The sequence below is a fragment of the Ambystoma mexicanum genome, chromosome 5p, assembly GCF_040938575.1.
Source record: "Ambystoma mexicanum isolate Mex_15411 chromosome 5p, UKY_AmexF1_1, whole genome shotgun sequence".
Lineage (NCBI taxonomy): Eukaryota > Metazoa > Chordata > Amphibia > Caudata > Ambystomatidae > Ambystoma > Ambystoma mexicanum.
This window is the reverse complement of record NC_090930.1, coordinates 1,154,246,856-1,154,270,521: the sequence shown is the minus strand read 5'-3', so window position 1 is coordinate 1,154,270,521 and position 23,666 is coordinate 1,154,246,856. Positions and strand designations below refer to the sequence as shown.

The 23,666-nt window shown below is 44.4% G+C and overlaps 1 protein-coding gene across 8 annotated transcripts in view; it reads left to right on the top strand.

Annotated features, from left to right (window-relative positions):
• RIPOR2 (RHO family interacting cell polarization regulator 2) overlaps positions 1 to 23,666 on the top strand; it is a 1,323,029-nt gene that overhangs the window by 1,020,060 nt on the left and 279,303 nt on the right. For all 8 annotated transcript variants that reach the window (XM_069613633.1, XM_069613632.1, XM_069613630.1 and 5 more), the window contains exons 10-11: positions 1,685 to 1,810; positions 6,875 to 7,023. In XM_069613633.1, the coding sequence (XP_069469734.1) occupies positions 1,685 to 1,810; positions 6,875 to 7,023 (275 nt within the window). The remainder of the gene's footprint in view (positions 1 to 1,684; positions 1,811 to 6,874; positions 7,024 to 23,666) is intronic.

Here is a 23,666-nt window from a genome sequence, read left to right as displayed (position 1 = left end):
ACGTATGGTGTGAGTGTTTTGTGAGCAGATCTCCCATTGGGTCCTCTCCGTTTTGGCACGAAGGGAACTCTGGGTAAGAGGAGGCTGGAAACACCACTACTATGTCGATCTCCTGAGTTCTCACGAACGACGGATACAGGAGCCAAGTATCCTGCAACTAAGAGGCTGAACCGAGGACTCGCTGGTGATTCGCTGAAGGACTGCTCCTCTGCACTGCTGTCGCCCTGTGAGACCATTCTGCCTCTGATCGAACGAGAAGGCCTGTACTGGTACTTCGACCCTTTGGAATAGTGGGAACAACCATTCTCGGCATCTTCATCATCTCCTGCACGTAAGCCTTTGGAAGCGTCCCTGGGCCATCCAGTGGACTGACCAGCCTACCCAGGAGCCTTGCTCTGTCACCGCCGCCAGGTTGCTGCTGTATTCCGAGTCCTTAGCACTCTCACGCGATTCGTACACTTGGCATTCCCAGGTCTGAGGTGAGAAGTGTGCATTGGGCTGAAATACACATGGCCGCTGCGTTGCCCTGCTGTGGTAACAATCTGTGCGGGTTCACTGCGTTTGGGACATCCTCAACTCTAACTTCTGCTGCCATGGAATCTACACGACGCCAAGACGTCCCCTGCTCGGATCTGAACCTGCCAGCACTGAAACTGACACGGAGAAGCCTGGGTCTGCCTGCATCAGGGACCAGTGACTAGCAATGCTAGGAACCGGTCGCCCTCCTGCAGTAGCCTGTAGCTTTTCCTTGCTGTGTTAAACAGCACGCCTTTTTCGCACTCGGGCTCTGCTTCTGCCCACAAGTGGAGGCCGCGCTTGAGTAGCGGAGATCTGTTCGTCCTCCTTTGTTCACCGCTCTGAACTGCATGATTTCCTTGAAGAGACTCTCCTTGGCTAATTGGCACCAGCGTGTGCAGGTACTTTTGAGCACAAGGCTCCACTCTTCGTAGGGCTCGGACTTCCTTCTAGTTAGGTGGCCTCTGAAGGCGAACTGGGTCTAACGATTACTTGCACTGCCTGTTTTCCTCCCCATCTAGGTGGTCTGTATATTTCGTGCTTCTAACTCTTTAGACCCTTCGGTAATTGTATATATATTGTATCTGATTGTGATGTGTTGGTTTACTTGAGTTTTACCGTGATTCTTTACTATGGTCCATGTTACAAAGGCCTTGTAATAAATGTGTCTATATTTCTAATATAACACCTGCTTGGAGTAATTTGTAAGCGTCCTTGCTTTGTGTGCTCATTGCGGGCTTTCAATCACCCTCACCCCTCTTGAGACCTAGTCTTGACTGCTGCCATCGCTACCCTGATTGGTCTGGCTTGTCCAGAGGTTACCCTGTTCCAAGAAACTTGGCTGGCCTTCTGAACCTCTGCCCCCCCAGGACAGAGATCAGAAATCCATCTTAACAATTGGCACATTTATTTTCCACAAGGGGATCTGATTTGGCAATGCCAAGGATAGCCAGATTGTTATCTGCATTTTATGGTGAAATTACCAGTTGTTGCAGTCCTGTGGCATAGCAAGGCAGCGGGCCCATTGAGGCCAGACCATTTTTTTAATGTAAAAGTAGTTGTCAGAGAATATTCCTGTCTTTGTATGTTTTTAGACTGTGTGTCAATGCAGTATTTTGCCAAAGTAAAAAAATGTGTGCGAGAGTTAATCCAGTGTTTTAATGCCCAGATTTTCATGAGAATCGGTCGCCAGCGGTGGAAATTGAAAGGCAAGATAGAAGTCAACGGCAAGCAAAGCTGGGACGGAGATGAAATGTTTTTCTTGGCTCTCATTAACGGGCTGATTTCCATTAAGGTTAGTATGTAACTCCTGCCACCCAGTTTGTGAGTACGGTCCGCTAAATTCATGTCTTGTGCTCACCATATCTGACAGGGCTAATGAAAATATTAAATTAAGTCTCTTTATTTACTGACATGTGACTAGGTCTACAATGAGGTGATGTAAGTGTTCATGCAACCACTAACTGAAATGCTAATGGTTTAGTCTAACCCATCATTCACAGACACTTGATACTTCAATACCTGCAATGATCTACCACAATTTAACAAGAAAGGATATCAAGAACCCTGCTGTCCTGATCCATTCACTTAATTACAGGGCCTCTACCTTTTCAACCACCCACAGATTTAATCCCTGCCCATCAAGCACAGTCAGAGGACTCCTCAAGAGCCTGCAGAATTATCTCTCCCTCCCACCCATAACTGATCTACTCAACGTTCAGTATCTTACCAGATTTTCTGAGTTGCAGAAGCCCCCCATGCACACTGCATCCTTAAACCTGCTTGCACCCAGACCACTGTATTAACTACTGCACGCACATGGAGATTTCTCCCTTTGAAAAGTCCCACAACACCTTTATCCCTATCACATGCCACCCCTCCGTTGGCTGTGAAAGTATCCCCATATTGGCAGCATTGGGATCTTGGGTTCTCTTCTCTGGTTATACGGACACCCACGTCTCTCCACCACACAGGACTCAATTATTTCTGGCCTGCACCCATCAACACGTCAGGTTTTGCAACTGCCCCTACCTCTCTTCTCACTAACTTCCCTTGTCCCTCCTCCCCACCAGGATGATGCACCACTGGCACCAAAATGATGTTCATAAGTAAGCACTAATTTCCCTCTCCAGCCCCACATTTCAGAGGTCTTTGGCCTCCCAAAAGGTGCAGGCATGAAATAGATCATAGAGAAGTTAAAATGGAGAAGAGTAAATCTAAATGTGGAAGTGCATCATGAAACTTGTGAAAGGATACCCGAAGCCATAGAAGGGTGAGCACAAAAATTGTATGCCAAAAGTACACACTGTTGCACACCTGTAAAGAAGGCAAACAGCATCCCTGCTGGGTTTATCATGTGTCTTTGATGACATTCTGCTGCACGCTCAGTATTACCAGAATAACCAACTGCAAAGTATGTCACACAATGCATAATGCATAACTGTGGTGTTTATAAATAATCTTTACATGAATTCTTTTTTTTATAGAAATTACAACTTTTACTGTGAAACAGTACTTCAAACGACAGCAGGACATCTATATATATACCCACAAATCTCATGTACAGTTAAACTAACTCTACAGTGTTAACAAACATTTTGAATTACCTTAAACGCAATCTAGTAAAACTCATAGCGTAAACCACACCCACAAAGATGACATTCTGCTGGAACGCCTATTGCTCAATTTAACTGGACTGTTGGGCATTTTGGACAATGGCACAAACAGCAATAATGTAAACAGTATGTACCACTTTGTTATAAAAGGTGCCTGCATTGTGCAGCTACAAGGAATGCTGTTGCTTCCCACACATGAATGTTCAGGGTCGCCATTATCCATTAACATCCTGACGGGGGAGCCAGCCAATCAGGTGGCTAGGAACATGGGCTTGAACCACTGGTGAAAGCCTGAGTTCAATGCCCCCTGATGGCCGGCTCCCCCGCCTCCATCTTCCCCCCACCCTCCGTTCTCTTATTTTAAATTATGTTTGCCCTTTTCTCACCCCCACTTACCTGTTTGTTGTTACACCGCTTCTCCGGCCACCATGGAAAGGGAAGAGGGGCTCAATGAATTCCTTTTTTTTTTAGCACCCCGGTTACCGCTTTGGTAACCCGGGGTGCTAATAGCATTAAGCACCCATTCCAGGAACGGGTCTTAACGTTCTGGGTCCCTCTTTAAAAGCCCTCACTTTGCTCAGGCCTTTAACTTGGGCCGTTGGGCCGCTAACACCCGTTACTGCCCCTGGAACGGGTGCTAAACACCACATTATTCTACTGTGAGAATGCACAGTCAAAGATTCCAAGGACCTTCTCCAACTGTCTTTACTGAGGTTTTTATTCCCAGGCAGAGTTTACAAACTCCACTTGTGATTTTGCCATTTTTAAAGACGTTCCAGCCCAAGGGAAAGGAGGTAAATCAGCTGCAGCAGATAGATTGCTTTATTTCCATAATGTTGCCCCCTTCTAACACCAGAGCTATAACCATGAGAAGAGGGTTGAGTTATTTTTATTCAACATTTTTATGAGATGTACCTGTACCACTTTCATATATTTCATATGTAAACTTTCCCATTTGACAAGACCGGATTTAGAAATGTTTTTGTGTTGCATTAATATTACAGGCCAGTCTAGGTGCTTCTCAGAGTGACAGCAGACAATTTGTGAGAGAACCAGATATTAGGACTGAAATCAGAGTTCATTGTTCCAACCCTCTCTCACTTGTGTCCAGTTGGCAGACAGCTTATGTTCTGATCGCTTCCTCTAGAGGATTGTTTTCTGGCCTGGCCGAAAATAGACAACTGGCCGTAACAAGTACCTCTAATGCACTCAACTGTAGAACCCACTGCCTTCCTCCAAATCTTGGCCTGCAGCGATCTGAATATTCTTTCAACTAACATAATATAGAAGATAACAAGCTTGAAATAATAGAAAGGACGCAATAACTTTTGAATCCCTGCAACCTTAAAAACGTCCTTGTAATGTTATGGAGCCAAAATTGGGACAAAATGGGAGTGAAGGGCCTAGTTTGAACAACACAGAAACAATATGTTGAAGGGGCGGAACCTGGTCAAGGTGCAGAGTCTGGCAGAGGTGGAGTAAGGTTGTGGGGTGCACATATACTCACTTGGACCTAGGCCGCAGAAAGCATAAATACGCCACTGGCACCACCATGCCACTAATATTGCAGAAGTGTGCAATACAAATCCAGTTTAGATCACATTACATTACATGACATCTCTTGTGTATGGAAAGTATTTGTACCCCAAGGATATCATATGGTGCTTCATTATGCTCTTCTCAGCGTCTTGTAGGAAACACAGTAGGTGACAGTAATCAGAATGCCTTTCCTATTATAGTTGACCCCTCAACATTTTCAGGGGCCCTAGTACAATAATTGATGGCACAAGACAGTCATTTTCAGAACATGTCGGTGCTGAAAAGATTCCAGTTCAGGCGGATGTCTTCCCAATACCATTTTCGATCAAAAAGAGACTCCTTCAGGGTCTTTATTTTTTGTCAGATAGAGTTGAGTTGTTTCACGTCTTGTTTGTGGACCTGTGTTGTTTTTCTCAGTGCTTAATTTGTGAAAAAATAAGTGTCAGGGCTCCAATATTTTCTAGCACACCCATGACACATCGGGACGAGTAGCTTCCCGCTCACTGTTGCCAGCATCCACAGCAACTCCCCTCAGTGTCAATATGTATAGGGTTAAAGCTGCAACTCTTACTGGCTCATTGGGGTTGATGCTTGTACTAACTATGGCAGATGTGTGATTTCCAAATTCCAATCAACATAATGTACTTGTTGTGTCTTAATGTAAGTCAAATGTTTCAGTGTGTCTTTAAACACGATATTTGTTAACATTTTGCCCTGATTTTATAGATGCTTCTTAGGTGATAGAAAGTTAAATAATAAAGTTGCTAAAACACCATGGCCCTCATTAGGACCCTGGCGGAAAGGGGTTTACGCCAGCGTAAAGCATGGCGTACCTTTCCGCCTGACTACGAGTTCCCGTAGCGCCATGGTGATTTGTACGCCTGCTTTTTGCAGGCGGAAAAATCCATGGCGCTACGGGACTTGTTGCTAATTACGCCACCGTAATTTACGGTGGCGTAATTAACGCCTTCCCCACTCCCATTATACCCTATGGGGCAAAAATGGGAATGGGGAAGGGTAAATGGGGATTGGGGACTAACCGCCCCGCCAAGGTCGGAATGGGGTGGTAAGTCCGCCAACCCCCATGGCGGAGTTGGCAGCTTTGCGCCATGGACCATGGTGCAAATTGCACCATGGTCCTCCGCCAGGGTCGTAATGAGGGCCCATATCATAATTGAATGGAGTCTGAGATAATAAGTGCAGCGGATCATAATGGGCTGAGCCCTGGCAAGCACCCCCACAAATTAAGCATTGTTTTTGCCTGTCTTTGCCGAGAGTTCAATGTTTGACTCATTCTTTGCTGTTCTTTACACAGGAGAGAGAGCATTTCTTACCTTTATAGTGCATCCCTTTGCCAAAGTCAAACGGAAAAAAAAGCTAATCTTGCTTTCTTAACAACGCACAAAGACTATTTCATGGGATTTCATTTCTCCTTCAGTGGCTCAGCGGCTCACTGACACTCTTCAACTATGAAATATGAACAGATCTCTACGGATCTAGGGGTTCTGGGGTCCAAGGGATTTAGGGTTTCTTGGGTTCTCATGCTTCTAAGGTGGTCAGAAAAACGGTGATGGCAGCAGTCAACTTTGGTGGATATATACCTGGGATCGGGGTAGGGGGCTGCATAGAGGGTTTGATGCTAGAGCTGAGGTCTCTGTGCATAGTGCTGCTCATTTACTTCTGTGAACAAAAATACATGGAAGTATGATATTGCTCTATCTATTTTTGCATATGTATTTTTCTTTGGAGCATATAAAATAACATCAAAAAATATGTTTTCATTCTAAGGATTTCATTAAATAGGTCAGGGGTATTCAGTCACAATCCCCAAATTTAAAAGTTAATGTCCAAAAATGCTGCTGCCATCATTCCAGATTCTCCCCGTCTTCAGGTGATGGGCAGCAATGGTGAAGATAGTGAAGGAGTCGGGGGTAAGTATATTGCAGTGGGGGAAACTGGTGCAAAAAAAGAACAAAACATGGCCATGCCAGCAGCAGCCTTAATTGCTGTCAGAATTGAAAAAGGGGCTTGTGAAATAGTTCAACATTATTCTGTCTTTTTCCACCACTTACTTGTCACTAACGTTAGGGGATCCTCTCCTTTGTGGCGGGTGCTGCACGTGCCCCCCCACTCACTGTTTTTAAAGTCATAGGTAATGTTTGCACAATCATCACAGTGGTCTGACTGCCATTGCCTTGTTCTAGGTCACAGAGCTGAAGGGTCTGGCCACTCACATCCTTGTGGGAAGTGTAACCTGTGAAACGAAGGACCTGTTTGCAGCCAAGCCCCAAGTGGTGGCAGTCGACATCAATGACCTGGGCACTATTAAGCTGAACCTTGAAGTCACCTGGTAGTAAGTAGAGCATTGCACCGCTGAACAGGACGACAAGTGAGGAGGATTTATAAAGTTTTATTGTGGAAACAATAATAAGCAATAATGCGCTTGTCTGATTTCAAAAGCCGGTGGGTACATGTGCTTCCTCGTAGTGCGTTGTTCTTCTCAATAGGAAAGGCGGCACTGCTCAGTGGTAGAGGAAAGGCATCTATCTCTCCACGAAGACATTTTGGCGGCTGGTGAATTTCTTAATTGGTGGGGTGTAAATATTCGCCACGAATTTGCAAGAGCAACCGAGCGAAGCGAAGGTGCCCAAACCAACCAAGGGTGGTCTGGGAGTTTCTCCCCCGAGAAACATTTTTGAATAATAGATTAAAATGGTGCATTATATAGCACACTTTCTGAGAAAATTTGGGTAAAAAAGCTAGACAGTTTGCAATAGGTTTTGTAGGGTAATTCATGAAAAAATCCAAGAGATGCAAATCAACAATGTACAGGATCATTTCCGAACACATTTTCATGATATCGTTCACCGTAATGTTTGCCAGTATAAAACACATGTTCACACTGGCTGTGCCCATACATTTCCATGCTTGCTGCAGCTACATATGCCAGTATTTCCAAATAAGAACATAATCATATTTGCTTTGCACATAATGCCAGTAATGATACCATAACATGTCTAAATTGGCCTTGCCAATATATGCCAGTACCCACACATAAGAACATACTCCTGTTGGCTTTGCCATTAAAATGCCTTGCCACAATACTAAAGCCTGGTCAAACTGGCAACTCCAATGCAGGGTGGTCCAGCCACATAATACCACTTATCATGTTAGCTTCATCATAGATGCCCAGTAAAGAAAAGGCACCTCCACAGTAAGATATTATAAAATGCATTGTTGCATGCTCCCACCCCAGCACAAAAACGCATACATATTCACACAACACATTCACACACAAAATTCACTGACTCATTCACATGCTCATCCATACACCATACACTCACTCATTCACGCACGCATTAACGTTAACATGAATTATAAAAGAAATATATAAATCTTACCTGCACACAGCTCCAGTCTGGATTCAGCTCCGCCCATGTCCTCCAGAGAGCCTGCGACTCCCGTACACCATGAACAGGGACCAGGAAGCAGAGTGCTCCCTGGTTCCTGATCATGTGCACAGCAGCTGAAGCGCTGATTACGTGGTGCCACGCTCAGTTTGTATGTGTGAGGAGGTGCAAGAGTGCTCCCTCACATATGCATACATGCAGTTCCCCCAGCCAGCATCCTCAATGGGCTATGCATGACTGGGGGAGTAAAATACCCCTGGCCTTGCATGGCCCATTGAGCCTGTGTGGCTGGGGCACTGAACTGTCAAAGGGAAACAGTGTTAACATTTGACCGTTCAGTGAGTCCAGGAGCACTCCCTTGACTGCAACAAGCAGAGCAAGTGAGCTCTCCTGGGGTGGTGCATCTCCTTCTTAATGGGTGAGGTTTCTGATGAGTGTTTCCCCCTCTCCCATTATGGTCATGCCACCTCTGTTTGGGATAATCATGATGTTCCAAATAACTAATGTTGAGGGTGATAAATGTATTTTCTGTGATAAGCCACAGAGTTGAGTTTGCAACATTATCCTTCTCCCCTGCAGATATATTTTCTCTCTGTGCACCATGCTCCTGGCCACCCTTTGTCCTTCGTGCCCAGGCACCTGCTCACCCTCCTGCACTGCTTACAAGCCACCCCTTGCTATTAGTGTGTCACCTCATGCACTTCTCCAGAGCGCCATCCCTAATGCAAACACACGCTTCGCCCTGCATTGGTGTACACCCCCCCAGACTAACGAGCCACCTACTAACAGGTCTGGCCGCCCACACCCTAGAGCCCCATCCCCTACCCACAGCTACTTCCTCCTACTACATAGTGCCTCATGTCACCAAATTATGCCCGCCTGCGCCAATAACACCAAACACGTCATTACTACTTCTGGTCACCCAGCAGTCACGCCTATCGACAATATAGTCTTCTCTAAAGGTGCATTAATCTTCCACAAGACAGACTTGGCCTGGCATCACTGCCCCAGACACCACCCCTTGCCCTGCCCCACACTATTCCTTCCCAGCACTCCAGCCTTCCCGACCACACTTCAACCCCACATCTAAACCCTGCCATTACTAGGCAGAACACGCCGCACATGCCTCTCCTCCAGAACTACACATAATATAGCCCAAACAAGACCAATCACTGTATCTAAAAGAAACAATAGACTCTCGGTACGCACCCATCACCAACACCCCCACATCAAAAACCAGTACTCCTCTCCTTGTCTCAACGCCACTACGACGCCCAAGCCTCATGTGACTCAGGAGAACCCTGACATCGGCTCTCAGTGGACAAGCACTTCTAATGAGACCCTGCTAAACTTACTTAACACCACAGAGACCCTCCCTCAGACCCATCTGACCCTGCCATCGAGCTCACCCAAATCCAGTCAACCTCTATTAGGAGCCCTACTAAATGTCAGATCCCTTGGGGCCCGCGCAATCGATATACACGATTGTATACTAGAATTCAAACTTGACTTCTTAGTGCTTACCGAAACATAGCTACATACTGCCTCAGGCCCACAGATCACACTAGCTGTCCCTTCTGAGTACACCCTCCTCAGAGCAGATCGCCTAGATGCCATAGGTGGAGGAGTGGCCATTATCCACAAAACTTCACTACAATTTAGGGAATGTAAAATGGAATCACTTACTGGCTACGAAGCCCTCGCTCTAAGCTAGCCGTCAGCCGTAAGGTAACAATTAACTTCCTAATAGTATACAGAGCACTGAGTGCTTCAAACAATCCAGACAGACTTACCTCTACTAATTACACCCTTGCTCAAATGCAAAACCAAGTACATTCTCCTAGGAGACCTCAATCTAGGCTATAATGACCCCACGGACAGCAAAGCAACAGCCTGCCACAAGGCATTCCGGGAGATGCAATTTTCCTAAATAGTCAATATCCCCACCCATTCCAAAGGTAGAATTGTCGATTGGATACTCACCTTGAATACTGCAGTAACCATAGTAGACATCCTCAAGATGCAATGGACTGACCACTGCCTAATCAAATTCAACATAAACGTAGACACAGACCCAATAGCTAAAACATGTAGCCCAGCACCCATTCAGGTAAGAAATGCACGCAAACTCATCCCTGAGAATTTAAATCTACTACTCAATGACCTGCTAAACACCAAACCACTAGACAGTATTAACACACAGAGTATCTCGAATCACTACCACCAATAGTTAACATCTGTAATAGATGAAGTAGCCCCTCTCAAAATCCAAATTGCCCAAACCTAAACGCAGCTCCCCTTGGTTTAATAGCAAATTTATAGAACTCAGAAGGGAAAAAGAGCCCTAGAATACTTATCCAGAAAAAAACACTCCCCAGAACTCCAAACCAAATTGCAACAACTATCCAAAGCTTATAAACTCACTGTACTCTCTCACAAAGCTGAATCGCTCAATAATCGTATCTCCAACGTGGCCTCCAACACAAAATAATTATTTATGATTAATAGAGAACTAGAATCCCCCATCCTACCCACCAGCCCCATAAACTCCAGAAAAGCCTTGTGTACCACTATTCAGGATGCTCTATACTCTAAAGTGAATACACTCCAAAACAAAATAGACTGATAAAAAAAGCTCCTAGAGCTCACAGCCAATCCATCCCACCCTTCAGGCACTATCACAAGGTCTGATGTACCTGGATTCCACTTCCCTCAAGTCACCAATGATCAGGTCCTTAAAACAATAGCATCCCTCAAGCCCTCTAACTGCAAAGGTGACAGTTTACCTGCTAAAGTAGTCAAAGACTGTGCCACCACATTAGCACCTATCATTACCAAATTTGTGAACGAGTCCTTTGATTCTAGTGAAATACTAGCATCCATTAAAGGAGCATGGGTCACACCCAAAAAACCTTCACTAGACCCACCAATCCCCACGAATTACAGGCCCATAACAACTGTGCCATTTCTCCTCAAAACCATCGACAAAATAGCATACACCAAAGTACAAACCCACCTAGAACAGAACCACCTGCTAGGGGATAGGCAATCAGGATTGCGCCCCAGTCACAGTACTGAGACTGCCCTCCCAGACTTAAAAAACCAGATGGATTCTATTAGGGATTCTGGTAAACTGTGCATCCTACTACTCCTAGACCTCTCTGCGTCGTTCGATTTAGTTGACCACGACAAAGTATGCCCAACCCTATCCACCAACTTCCACTTCCCCAAAACGGCCACTACCTGGATAAAATCCTTCCTTTCTGACCGCACCTCAAGAGTCACCCTAGGGGAAGAAGCAGCTGATCCCATCCCTGTAACTTTGGGAGTACCATAAGGATCCTGTCTCTCCCCTACTCTTTACAACACCTACATGAAATAAGTCTCTGCGGCGCTAGATGCTAAGGGAGTAATTTACACAAACGTTGCTGATGACACTCAAATACTTATTCCCATCACAGGTAACTTCGAGCAGGACACAATCTACATTAACAAAATCTACTCCCTCATCCAAAACTGGATGGCTAACAATAGTCTCTGCCTTAACGGAGAAAAACCAGAGATCCTCATAGTCGGCTCCCGAGCCAGACTCAGCAAACTCCACTCTGACTACACCTCCATAGTGATAGACGACACCCCCATCACTATATTTCAAAAAGTCAAAACTTTAGGAATGCACCTTGACTCCAATCTCACCATGAATAACCATATCAGTGCTCTTGCCTCCTACAGCGCCAAACTCATCACAATAAGCAGGCCTCTCCTCTCCACTGAAAACTGCCTGACACTTGCCAGAGCCCTTATCCTAACAAAAATATACTACTGCAACGTTCTACTGTTAGGTACCTCAAAATAAAACTTAACCAAACTCCAACTCCTCCAAATCAAAGCCCATAGTGCAGCTCTGAGTATGAGTAGAAGAGAGCATATTTCTCAACACAGAAGAGATGCTCATTGACTTCCAGTACAAGCGAGAATTCTGCACAAAACTCTCACCATCACCCATAAATGCATCTCTGACCCCGCCCCTATCTATCTCAGTCGAAGCATTTCTCGCAAATCCACACTGAGAACACTCAGATCCAGCACCAATACACATCTCCACATCCCACGCTTCACTACTTCCAGAGCAGGCAACGCTAGCTTCCCCATTGCAGCTCAGCGCATCTGGAACACTCTTCCCACCCACCTCAGAATGAAACTTCCTTCCCAAAGTTCAAGAAACAGCTAAAAACCTGGTTGTTCAACAAATACTAACAGCGTAAGTGCAACTCAGCTTAGATTTCCCATTCTATATAATGCCAAACCCACATGTACCTCGCTTTAGTTTGAGGAACCTACCTGTCTTCCTCATACCTATGTTACTGCCTAAGATTCCAAGGTTTGATGTACAAGACGCCTCAATGTATGTAACTACCTAAGACACACAAGATCATTGTAACTGCTTAAGATGGCGCTCCCGTAATGAAGGGGGCCGGTACGGGACCGCCCCCCCCTTCATTACGGGAGCGCCTATTACGAGTTTCCCTTTGCAGGACCCGGATCAGATGTCTGGTAAAACCAGACGTCTTTCCGGGTCCTGCGAGGGGAAGAGGGAGGTAACAACGGGACACTTGTAATGTGCCCGTTGTTACCTCTCTCCCCATTCCCATTGAGCCCTATGGGGGCTCAATGGGAATGGGGAATGGTTCCTGCAAGGAGGAATTACTGGGTCCTCCTATGTCGGAATGACCCGGTAAGTCCCCATTGCAGGAACCCAGTAATGGAGCCCGGTTTGGAGGCAGCCATGGTGCTAATAGCACCATGGCTGCCTCCAAACTCGTAATGAGGCCCAATGATGTATGTAACCTATGCCGTGATACCTAAGGGTTTGGGTTTGTAATCAAATGCAATAGATAAATAAATAAATAAATAAATAAATAGGAGAAAGTAACCTGCTTACTAATACATTTATATATGCAGAAACACAAGGTAGATGAGACATAAAGAGGCTTGCTGCAGAGGAAAATATAACATGGCTAGAACGGCAATGATGAAAACATGGACGTCAGACTTGTATTAAAACCAATCAAGCTACCTCCGAGACAGACCAGGACTGCAGAGTCTGCAGACGCTGGAAAAACTGCTTTGTGTGAGGAATAAAGAGGAATCTTTTGGCCTGGGAACAAGGCTGCTACTTCAGTAATTGCAAGGGACAAGGGGAGTCAAAACGATAAGCCTTGTACTTAAGACATATTTCTCTTAGATTAAGCGAAGGAGAAAATATCTGCAAGAGCCAAGTATTAGACAATTAAAGCTGCAGAAACTCTTTGCAAGATGGAGTGAGCAAGTCCCCAGAGGCCAAGCAGGGTAATGCCACCCCAGCTCAATTGAATCAAATAGCAGTAAATAGAAGGTCGAGGTGGACACATTTGTGGTCGTCATTTCACCAAAATGCCAGGGGTAGCAGAAGTGACATCACATGACCCTTGGCCTCTGATGACATCACAGGAAGTGATGTCATTTGATCCCACCCAAAGTGACATCACGGGAAGCAATGTAACACAGCCTTTCACCCCTTGACAAAACAGGAAGTGGCATCACATAGTACTGTTTCTAAGTACACAAAAAAATATGGTTATGTAAAGTGATATACATTAAATACAAGAATGGATCACCATATGTATCGTTAATATCAGTGCGTATAGGCCCATATTACCAAATTACTGTGAATGCAAGCAGACGTCCAAGGCCAAATGATAATGATGTATTATTATATAGCACTTATGCTTAAGCGCTTCATATAGAACAAATATACATACAATATCACCTAACGTGTGTTAGTGCTCATTTATCAACCTCAGCAGGATGAAAGGCTGAGTTGACCTTGCCGGGAGTCGAACCTGCAACCTGCAGCTCACACACACATTGCAGCAGCAAGCGCTCAACCCATTGAGCTATCTTACCACTATAGCTATCAGATAACCAGCCACTTCAGAAACAAAGAGCCACATGCTGCTGGCCACAGCCCATGAGCCTTTTCGTTTTTTTAGGGGTAGCAAGGGAGACCACAGGGGTAGGAAGGGAGACCTCAGGGGTCACACGTGCGACCCCTGGTGACTCCTAAATGATGTCCATGCTCACACGGAATTTAGAAGTTGAAAACAAGGGCTATTCATTATGCCCAAACAAAGATAATGGTGTGCCTACACTCCCTTGAATGTCCCAGAACAGAGAAGAGTCTTCGAGGTCAACTACAAAGGAGAAGCCTTGGCTTGGGGCCTGACCGATGAGACATGATGGATTTATTGGGAAAGTGGGGAGTAGTCTGACGTTGCTCTCGGCACCTGAGTTTCATTTTTGCTTACATGATGCTAATGAGCGGAAAGTCTAAGGTTGGGAAAGCATGCCAACCAATTTATTTATTTTATTTTAGCATTTATAGCAGTGCACCAAACCCTCAGGCATCAGGGCGCTAGTTACAGTAAGTGCAAAGTGACACTCTTCAAAGTGCAAGATCACGCATACAGGTTACAACATACAGATGGTAAAAACAAACTGTCAGAGGCTTGCCTCGTGGTACGGGGGCTCCAGTAGGCATGTAAGCAAACATGAGTGACAATATATGTATGAAATCACATTCTGGCAAAGCCTTGTGTCATGGTACAGAGGCTATCTGGCATGTAAGGAAGCATGAATGACAAAATAAGTATGAAAGCACATACTGTCAAAGCCTCGCCTCATGTACAGTCAGGAAAGCCTCACCTCATGGTGCAGAGGGCTACATCAGGCATACAGTTAGGCACAATTATATACATTTGTGTAGATGCAGTCCAGAAAAGCCGCACCTTCTGATGCAGGGTGGGGGCTACACCAGGCGTACAGGTAGGCATAAATAGATGCATTTGTGTAGATGCAGTCCGGAAAAGCCTCCCCTCTTGGGGCGAGGAGCCACACCTGCCTGTAGGTAGGCATAAATAGATACATTTGTGGAGATTCACAGTCCTGAAAAGCCTCACTCCATGGAGCGGGGGATACATCAGGTGTACAGGTAGGTAATATAGGAAAGATGTTTGAGTCTAAAGCACAAAGTCTTAAGGTAGCTAGGTGCTGGCTACAGTTACAGGCAGGAAATTAAATACAGGGATGGTAGTGAAATACAAGTTTGCAGGTCCTAAGAATATGAAGGCTATGAATTATACTGTTGCAGGAAGGTTACGGCCATTTTACCTTTCCTAGAGAAATAAGCAGCCATGGCGCCCAGTCGAAATGGAATGATATTGAAACACCATTTTCACAAAGACTGGCAGAGATGAGTCTCTACATGGTTCAACCAACCTACCAAGAAGATCCAAAGGCGAAGGGAACGCCAGGCTAAGGCTCAGCTGATTGCGCCTCGTCTAGACCTATGGGGCAGTGCCCCACAATTCGATACTATACTAAAGTCTGTGCTGGTAGATGGTTCAGCTTGGAAGAACTGAGGTTGGCTGGAATCAGTAAAAAGATTGCATGAACGATTGGCATCTCTGTCGACCTACACCGCCGTAACAGGCCTGTAGTGTTTCTACAAAAGCAACATCCGCAGACTGAAGGAGTACTGCTTCAAACGTATTATCTTCCCAAAGGAAGGCCTCTGTTACTAAGAAGGGAGACAGCTCTGCTGAAGAACTGAGTCATAGGGTCTATGTAGCAACATGCTATACAATTTTGCAAAGACCAACCTGCTGCTATTTTTCCCCTATAATCAGTATTATACATATTTGTAGGTGGTTCGAGGCATATCTAACAGATAAGGGGCAACCAATGAAGTTATTAACAGTTATACATACCATAGGTACATATATTCCCTTAACTAATACCTCCCTTCAATAGGTTGTACAGTTTGCCACGTAGAACGACATCATAGATGACGCATTTTGAGGTATAAAACCTTTATATAATCACATTTGGGTGTGAGTGCGTGAATTACTGCCTGTTGCTCGCCAGATTGCCCTACTTTATTTTTATGCTAATAATAAAGTAGTATTTTGCCAAATTCTTTGAGTCTGTCCAGTTATTTGGGTCTGAGATCATTATTGGTAATTCCACCTAGCACATGATACACTTCAATGTGCTAGAGCACATTAGTCTCAGAAGAATTAATATATATTTATAACCCTTGGAAAGCTGAGAGCATTCCCATTGGCCAATCCTCAAGCTTTATGAACTGGTATAGTCTGCAGATCGTTTTGAATATTATATTCCAAGGCAATGAGTAGTGCAGACAGTAAATGGAGTCAGTTCCCTGCAACCACCCAAAATGATTGTTGTTCTGAAAACGTCAATATAATTATATATACATAGATACACCATACCTTTGAAGAGCCACACAGGTTATACAAGCTTGATAGACCCTCAAGCTAGGTCTATAATGCTTAAATAAATTAATGCATGTATATATTATACATTAGTGTTGTCTTCAGCACACGCAGTTGAAAAATATACAAACACCATAACAGTAATCAACAAACGGCCACCAAACATATTACAGCAACATGAAAGTCCATGAATACAGCCCAAACTCAAGTAAGTTATGGAATTTAGGCCTGGAATGTTGTTATCTGCCATTCCTACCCAGTAGAAATAGCTACCTTTCATAGCACTGAAAATATGCAAATATGATTCAGGTCTGCAAAATGTAGACTTCAGAGTCCTGTATATTTTACTGAGGCTAAGCCTGTTTTCATGATTTATCCTCATTTTATCACTACATGGATTATGCCAGGTTATTTTAAGTGTAGTCATAAGGATAAAAGCAAACCCACTCAACATGCCTTTGGGCTCTCGATTTACCTGTCTTCAATCCCAGGGAAAAAATGCTGAGTTCAGGGGGGAATGTGTTACCTAAATACTCTTTCATGTCCCATGAAGGTCTCCTCTCAGGTAAACCTATCAATCTCGGTTTGACCCTGGTAGCCGGCATACTTCTTTTCTCTTTCACCCTCTCCTCCCCAGTATCATGCCTTCAAATGACATACTTTGTTGTGGCATGATGTCAACATAACCACATTCTATGGAAGCATGGAATGTGGAATGTTATGTCATGATTGAGGCATTGGAGGGTTCCAGGAAAATGGTTGTGATGAATGCTGTGAGATCTCTACATTCTTTGGTGAACTGTTTCTGATGATAAGTGGCTGACAAGTCAAGCGTCGTAAACAAGTTAGCTCAGAATGTGGAATGTGATGTCATGATGGGGGCAGTGGAGGGTTCTGGGAAAGATGGTTGATGAGTGGGGAATGCAGCATTATGGAGGGTGCAGGTCGCTGTAGTTGTTGTTAAGACTAAAGCAATAAAGTACGTGCCTCTGTTCACAACATATTATGTTCTACGAAGATGCTCAGGGTCATCCCCTGCCTGAGACATATCATATCGTATTTCATTTTTTAATTGTGTGAAAAGAGTTTGGCATTTGTTGGAGACAGCAAGGTAGACCTCCGGGCAAAATGAGCAGGGATTCTGACCACTGTTCTGGCCAATGCCTAATGAATGCCTGACAAACGCCATGCTCTACCCTCAATGGGCAAAGGTCCCAGCAGGCCACCGTGCATAGCACTTCAGTATGTTAGAGTGAGGTTTGAAGCATCTCTCAGCCGGCAAACCAACGTACAAAGGAAGGTGAAATGTGTGAGTGAGGTCCTTTTAAGCTGCCCTTCCAATGTATCTTATATTCTTGCCTCCCAAAACCCTTAGCAGGTTATAGTAAAGACTGAGCTTCCACACTTTCCCTCATCTGCCAACTTCCAGATGTATGTTTTCTTCCTTTTGGGTACAATGTATCTATTTGAGACGGTGGCGGAGGGAAAGACAGAGAGATAGAGAGAGGTGGCATTGGGGGCTAGGGAAATGGGACCGGTATGCACATTTTTCAGGGGGTAGGAGTGCAGGGTTGCAGGCTGTTTTGCTTGTAAGATCTGGTCCCACCTTTCCCCCACTAACTGGATCCCCTCTAAGATCTCCTCCAACCTTACACTACACACACAAACACCCAACAGGTGGCCACTATAGGCCTAGCCATTAGCACATCAACAGTAACTGAGCCACGACTAGGCTCTTCTCTTTGGCCCTATCACACTCTCCCAGATCAGTGGCTAATCAGACCCAAAGCGTGTTAGTCTATACGTGGGCACTTTCCTATGGATAACATACTGTTAGGTTTCTTACGCTAAACTCACAGAAAGCAGATTGCTACTCATGAAATGGGTACTTCCATCATGCACCCATCAACACCCCATGTTTCACATCTGCCTCTCCACCTGCTCCATTAATGAACTCCAGCCCCCTTTTTTCTTACATAGCCAAGCACAGCGAGGCCACCAATAGTGGCATGCAGGCACTTTACAAGACCATTCACATAACATAACTTCCTGAAATTGAAACACCTGAGAACCTTAGCATTCCCTTCGAATAACAAGATATCTTTTAAATGCTATTAATATATCAGGCCAGTCAGGTTTGGCCATATTCAAATGTAAAGTAAAATCTCTTTTTCCCAGTTCCTCGGGGAGCTCTATGGTCGACTCCCAATCACACTTAAATACTCTGTGTAGATTTCAAGAAGGTATTTTATGCCACTGGTAAATATGGAATATTAATGTGTCCTCAATGCCATTAAAGCCGTCTGCCTCCACCTTTGGTTGATAGTCCCAAATGTCCACCAAAGATGATGCTTCCCTGAACATCTTATTAGACTCCGGCTTGCATCCCAGTGGCTCGACGTAACCGTGCAGAATACTTCTGAATCTGATGTTCCCAGCTGTTTTTTTTAAAAAACATTTTTAATTGTATTTACCAAAAAGTAATTGGTTTTAACAAAATTGTCACAGTCTATTTCACCTATTCTCATAACGAGAGCCGTAGAGAGACGAGACTTGTGTAGCTTAGCTCATCACTTCATCTTCTTTACTTTGCTCTATCAGAATGAGAGCCTGCTGTAAAATCTTTGCCGAGGCAATTGCCCAGGATGTTTTCTGACCGCTAATTAGCCATTGCCACCAAGTCTCCTCTTCCCGTAAGATTGAGGCCTCCAGGACACTTGACAAATAAGCCTTTCTCAGTGTTCTCAGCAAGAGGTTAGTAGATGTCGCATAGTTTCTACCATCTTTGCCTCTTTGCATAGCCTGCAGGAGTTTGATGGACTGTTTCCTCTGATAAACAGAATTTCATTAGTTGGCAACAGATTTAGCCTTGCTTTCATAAACAGCTGTCTCAATGGCCGGCTAGGGAATTTTTTGTAAATTTCCGCCAGATCGTTATATTTTCTCTGTAGAGGCAGTAGGTGGTTTAAAAGTTTGTTCTTGTCAACCATCTCTAAAGTAGCGATCCAATCTAGTTCCTCCAGTTTTCTCTTTATTCTGAGAGGATTGGTCAACAAATCCTCTTGCGAGCAAGCAATTGAAGTTAGTTGAGCCTTCTTTTTATCCACCCATGTCAGAGCTTTTGAGCTCCCTGCTTCGATTTCCGCTGCCATCAGGTTGTATAACGTCAGTGATTCTGGTAGGAGGATTTTTCTGTACAGGGATAGGGTGTTATTTTCCACTACGGCTTTTAATGAAATCAGTCCCAGTGCTTTCCTTAGTGCCGGTAGTGAGGTAGAGTTTGGTACCGACAGCAACGATCTCCAAAAGAAAGCTTCAATTTTGGGCCAAATTTTTTCCGGCAGCAAAGGCATAGCTTCGACACCATATGTCAGACACTGGATGAGCTTTGCCTTGTAATATTTCAGTACTGGTAGCAACGAGAAGCGCCCAAACTTGTTGTCCAACATTCTTGCTTGTGTGGTCATTGTGCGGACTTTGGACCAAATGAGATTTTGCATACTTGTCTCCTGATTGGTGTTGTCCAGCATGACCTCCAAATATTTGAATTTAGGGACCACTTCTACCAGCGTGTTTTCCAACGGCCATGATGATATTGTTTCACTCTTTTTCTTTTTGCCCAAAATCATTATTTTTGTTTTTTCGCTGTTAATTAGAAGTTTGTTTTTGTTGATGTATTCGGCCAGATTAATCATTTGGCGTTTGAGGCCTATTGGAGTCTGATCAATCAGGGTGATGTCATCGGCATAAAGGATTCTGGGGACTTGTACAGTCCCCACTTTTGGCGGGAAAGCCCTGACCAATTCCGTTGATTCTTTATAATCTCCAATAAATGCCGTGAACAACGCTGGAGCCAACGGGCACCCCTGTTTGACACCCCTCGTGATTGGAATACTAGCCGATAGCAGGCCCTTACCATAAAGCTTCACTTGCATCGATGTGTTGGAATAGAGTGCTGTTATCGGGGCCAGGATGTTTTTCGGACAATTTGCTGCTTCAAGTTTGTTCCACAGTAAGGCTCGGTCCACCTTATCGAAAGCTTTGGTGAGGTCAATGAAAGCAAGGTAAATGTTGGAAGACCTCTCTCGCGCTTTATTTTTCAGAAGGCTGAGAATCAAGATGTTAATTGATGCTCCCGCATTTTTTTGGAAGCCCACTTGGAAGGGGTCATGCAATGGAACAGACTTTAACCAGACTTCGAGCATCTTAATTAGAAGCATGCCATAAACTTTGCCTATGCAATCCAGGAGCGCTATCGGTCTGTAATTAACAGGGTCAGTTCTGCTCCCCTTTTTGAAAATAGGTACTACTATAGATGACGTCCAAGAGACCGGCACTGTTTTAGTTGCGGCACAATTTTCGAAAACTTTGCTAATGAACGGTGCCCACTCTTCCGAGAAAGATTTAAGGTCTATATTAGAAATGCCATCAGGGCATGGTGCACGCAAAGTTTTTAGTTTCCTTATGATGCCTCGGATGTCGTCCTCATCTGAAAAGTTGGGCCATTCCTGATTGTCCACTTTTTCTCTCTTTCCCTTTTCTCATCCGGATCTTGAAATAGGACTGAGAAATGTGCTACCCACGCTTCTTCGCTCACGCAGTTTGCCTGGGACGGCATGGTGTGCGCACCCGATTGTTTGATAAGGGACCAAAAGTCTCCCGTGTTTTTGCTTCCTACTTTCTTGAGCACCACCTCCGCGACTTTTTGATACAGAGAGATTCAATGCTGTCTTAGCCACTTCCGAAAGTCATTTCTCGCCATGTGTGCCTTCTTTAGGTCAAATTCCGTATTACTTTTTTTTTATTTTCTTGTTAGGCTTCTTACTAAAGCTCTTTTTGTCACCAAGATTTTATCATGTTGATGGTTTTTGGTGTCTTTCTCGGCCGCATTTTTCTTTTTCGTTTTTATTTTGAATGGACTAAGTAATGGTTGGTAATCAGGGATTTTATCTGTTTTATCTTTGCATTGCCCTTCTTTGCGATAGTTTAAATTCAATGTTTTTATTCTTTCCTCTGTCAATTTTAGTCGATTTCCTTGACCATTTGATTCAAGATGGGATTCGTACAGGAGTTGCTCCCTTTTCCCGAGTTCCCAAGTGGCTTTGAGCAGATTATGATCACTCGCTTTTGTTTTTACAATGTCAAAAGTTGTAGCAAGGCTCAGGATGTTGTCTGTAGCAAAGATAAGTCAATGGTCGCCCTGGAGGTGTCTCTTTCCCATGACGGGGCCCGATCTTTCTTTGGAAAAGCCTTATCAAGATCGTGGCATCCTCGTGAGGTCATAAGATCGAGCCATCTCTCACCTCTTTTTTCTGCTGGAGTTGTAGGTTGGTGTACAGTGGCCCCTTTTGAGGAACATCTTGCATTTAAATCTCTGCATAATATAATATGCGTTACTTTTAGTTCTATTAGCAGATGGTCCAATGTTTTTCTTATGATCCTCAAAAAGTCCTCATCTGAGATGTTCTTTGGGTTCCAGTATACAGCGATTATTGCTACTGATAACTCTACTGTACCCTTGGTGAATTGATTTGAGAACGTCCACTTTGTTAATATTGCTAAGTGATGTATAGATGATGACAGTTTATTTTGGATCCTGACGCCGCTCCCTGATCTCACCGCTAAGAGAATCCCTGATGATGGATGACCCTGTTCAACTTTCTTTGCGGGAGAGAATTCGATCGAAAAACCGTCTAGATGAGGTTTTTCCAACAGCCATGTTTCTTGTAGGGCTAAGATGTCAAAATTGCCCAAATTTACGTCGCCTTTCTCTAAAAGATGTTGATGGCCTCGCGTATTCCATGATCCCATGGTTAAAGTGGATGATAATAGTCTTTGCTTCTTTTGCATACCCGTCTCTCGGAGATCGTCACCGAGAGTGGCTGGCTGCTATTTCTTGGCATACGTCAATATAGTTTTCGGTAGCCATGCCCATAGATGCTTCATCTGAGGGATCGCTGTTCCTGTCTTGACTGGTTGCTGGTTCTTAATACTGGCTGTTGATTGACTATCTCGCGACCTAGGAGTATTTACTGTTGCTGGGGTTCTTTCTTCATTATTTTCAAGTCCACTATCCATTTTTGGGGTTGTGAGCTCTTGTAATGGCTTGAATCTATTTCTTCTCTCTTTGGTGCATTGCCCACTTGACTCCGATGGATTGGTCGCTTCTTTCACACTATGATCTTCCAGCTTTATCTTATGCCTCGATAATCTGCAGGAACTATATAGCTCCTCAGTTTTTGATCTGTATCGAGGTGATCTGATTCTGCTTCGATACTTAGGATCACCCACTCTACTGGCTGACTTGTTGTCGGCGTCGTCCCATATTGATAGGAGGAAACCATCTTTAGAAAGTTCTGTTATTGCCTTGCCGATTGAGTGGGGCATGGTCGACTCCTTTATATGGATGTAAGCTTTTGCCGTTGCTCCTCTGTGGTAAGGTTCCACCCTCGCATAATCGTCTGATCTCAGGCTTTTTAGTAGCGTGATCGAGCTAAAGATATTTCTTACAGTCTGCCTATTCAGGACCATTTTTGCCCGATTTTTATTAGATTGTTCCAATTTCAAGATTACGAGGCTTTGAGGTTTTTCTTTCCTGCTGTAATTGGCAGGTCTCCTTCGTTCAGGCAATGGATATCTCCTTCGAGTGTCTACTTTCTCCCTCCTTTCAACCACTCGATGTTTGTCAGTTCTTACTTGAGGCACATGTGCCAGCTTGTCTGCTGATTTTGGTCTGCTGTTTGCAAGTTCTTTGTGACCTCTATTTGCTTTTTCTGTAGTACTGTTCTTTGTGCTTTTTGGAGAGCCTGGGTCCTTATGCTGTTTTTCTCTTAAGGGCTCTCTGCACTTTCCCTCCTCCCGATGTTTTCTATTTAACTCTTTTTCATTTTGGTCTCCTCTTTGATTTTCCTCTTCATCGCTATGGTCGTATTGCGACAGTTCCATGGCAGACTTATCCACTAAGAAATAGTTTATTGTTTTGGGTGAATTTGCAGAAGGGGAGCGTGGACTTAGTTCGCTATCGTTTCTCCTCGTACCCAGGGTACGGGATGGCCTTCCATTCATAGTTTCCCTTTCTTTCTCCACCCTTGCCGTTGTCTTTATGTTATGGTTCGCTGCGCCCCCAGGACTGGACTCAGCCCTTTTGGTTACTTTCAATAACACTTCTTTGTGGGTCGTGACTGATTTATTTGTTTTAGCTTGTCCCTTTGCCGCTGTTCTTTTCGTTTCTTCTACATTCATCTCGACCT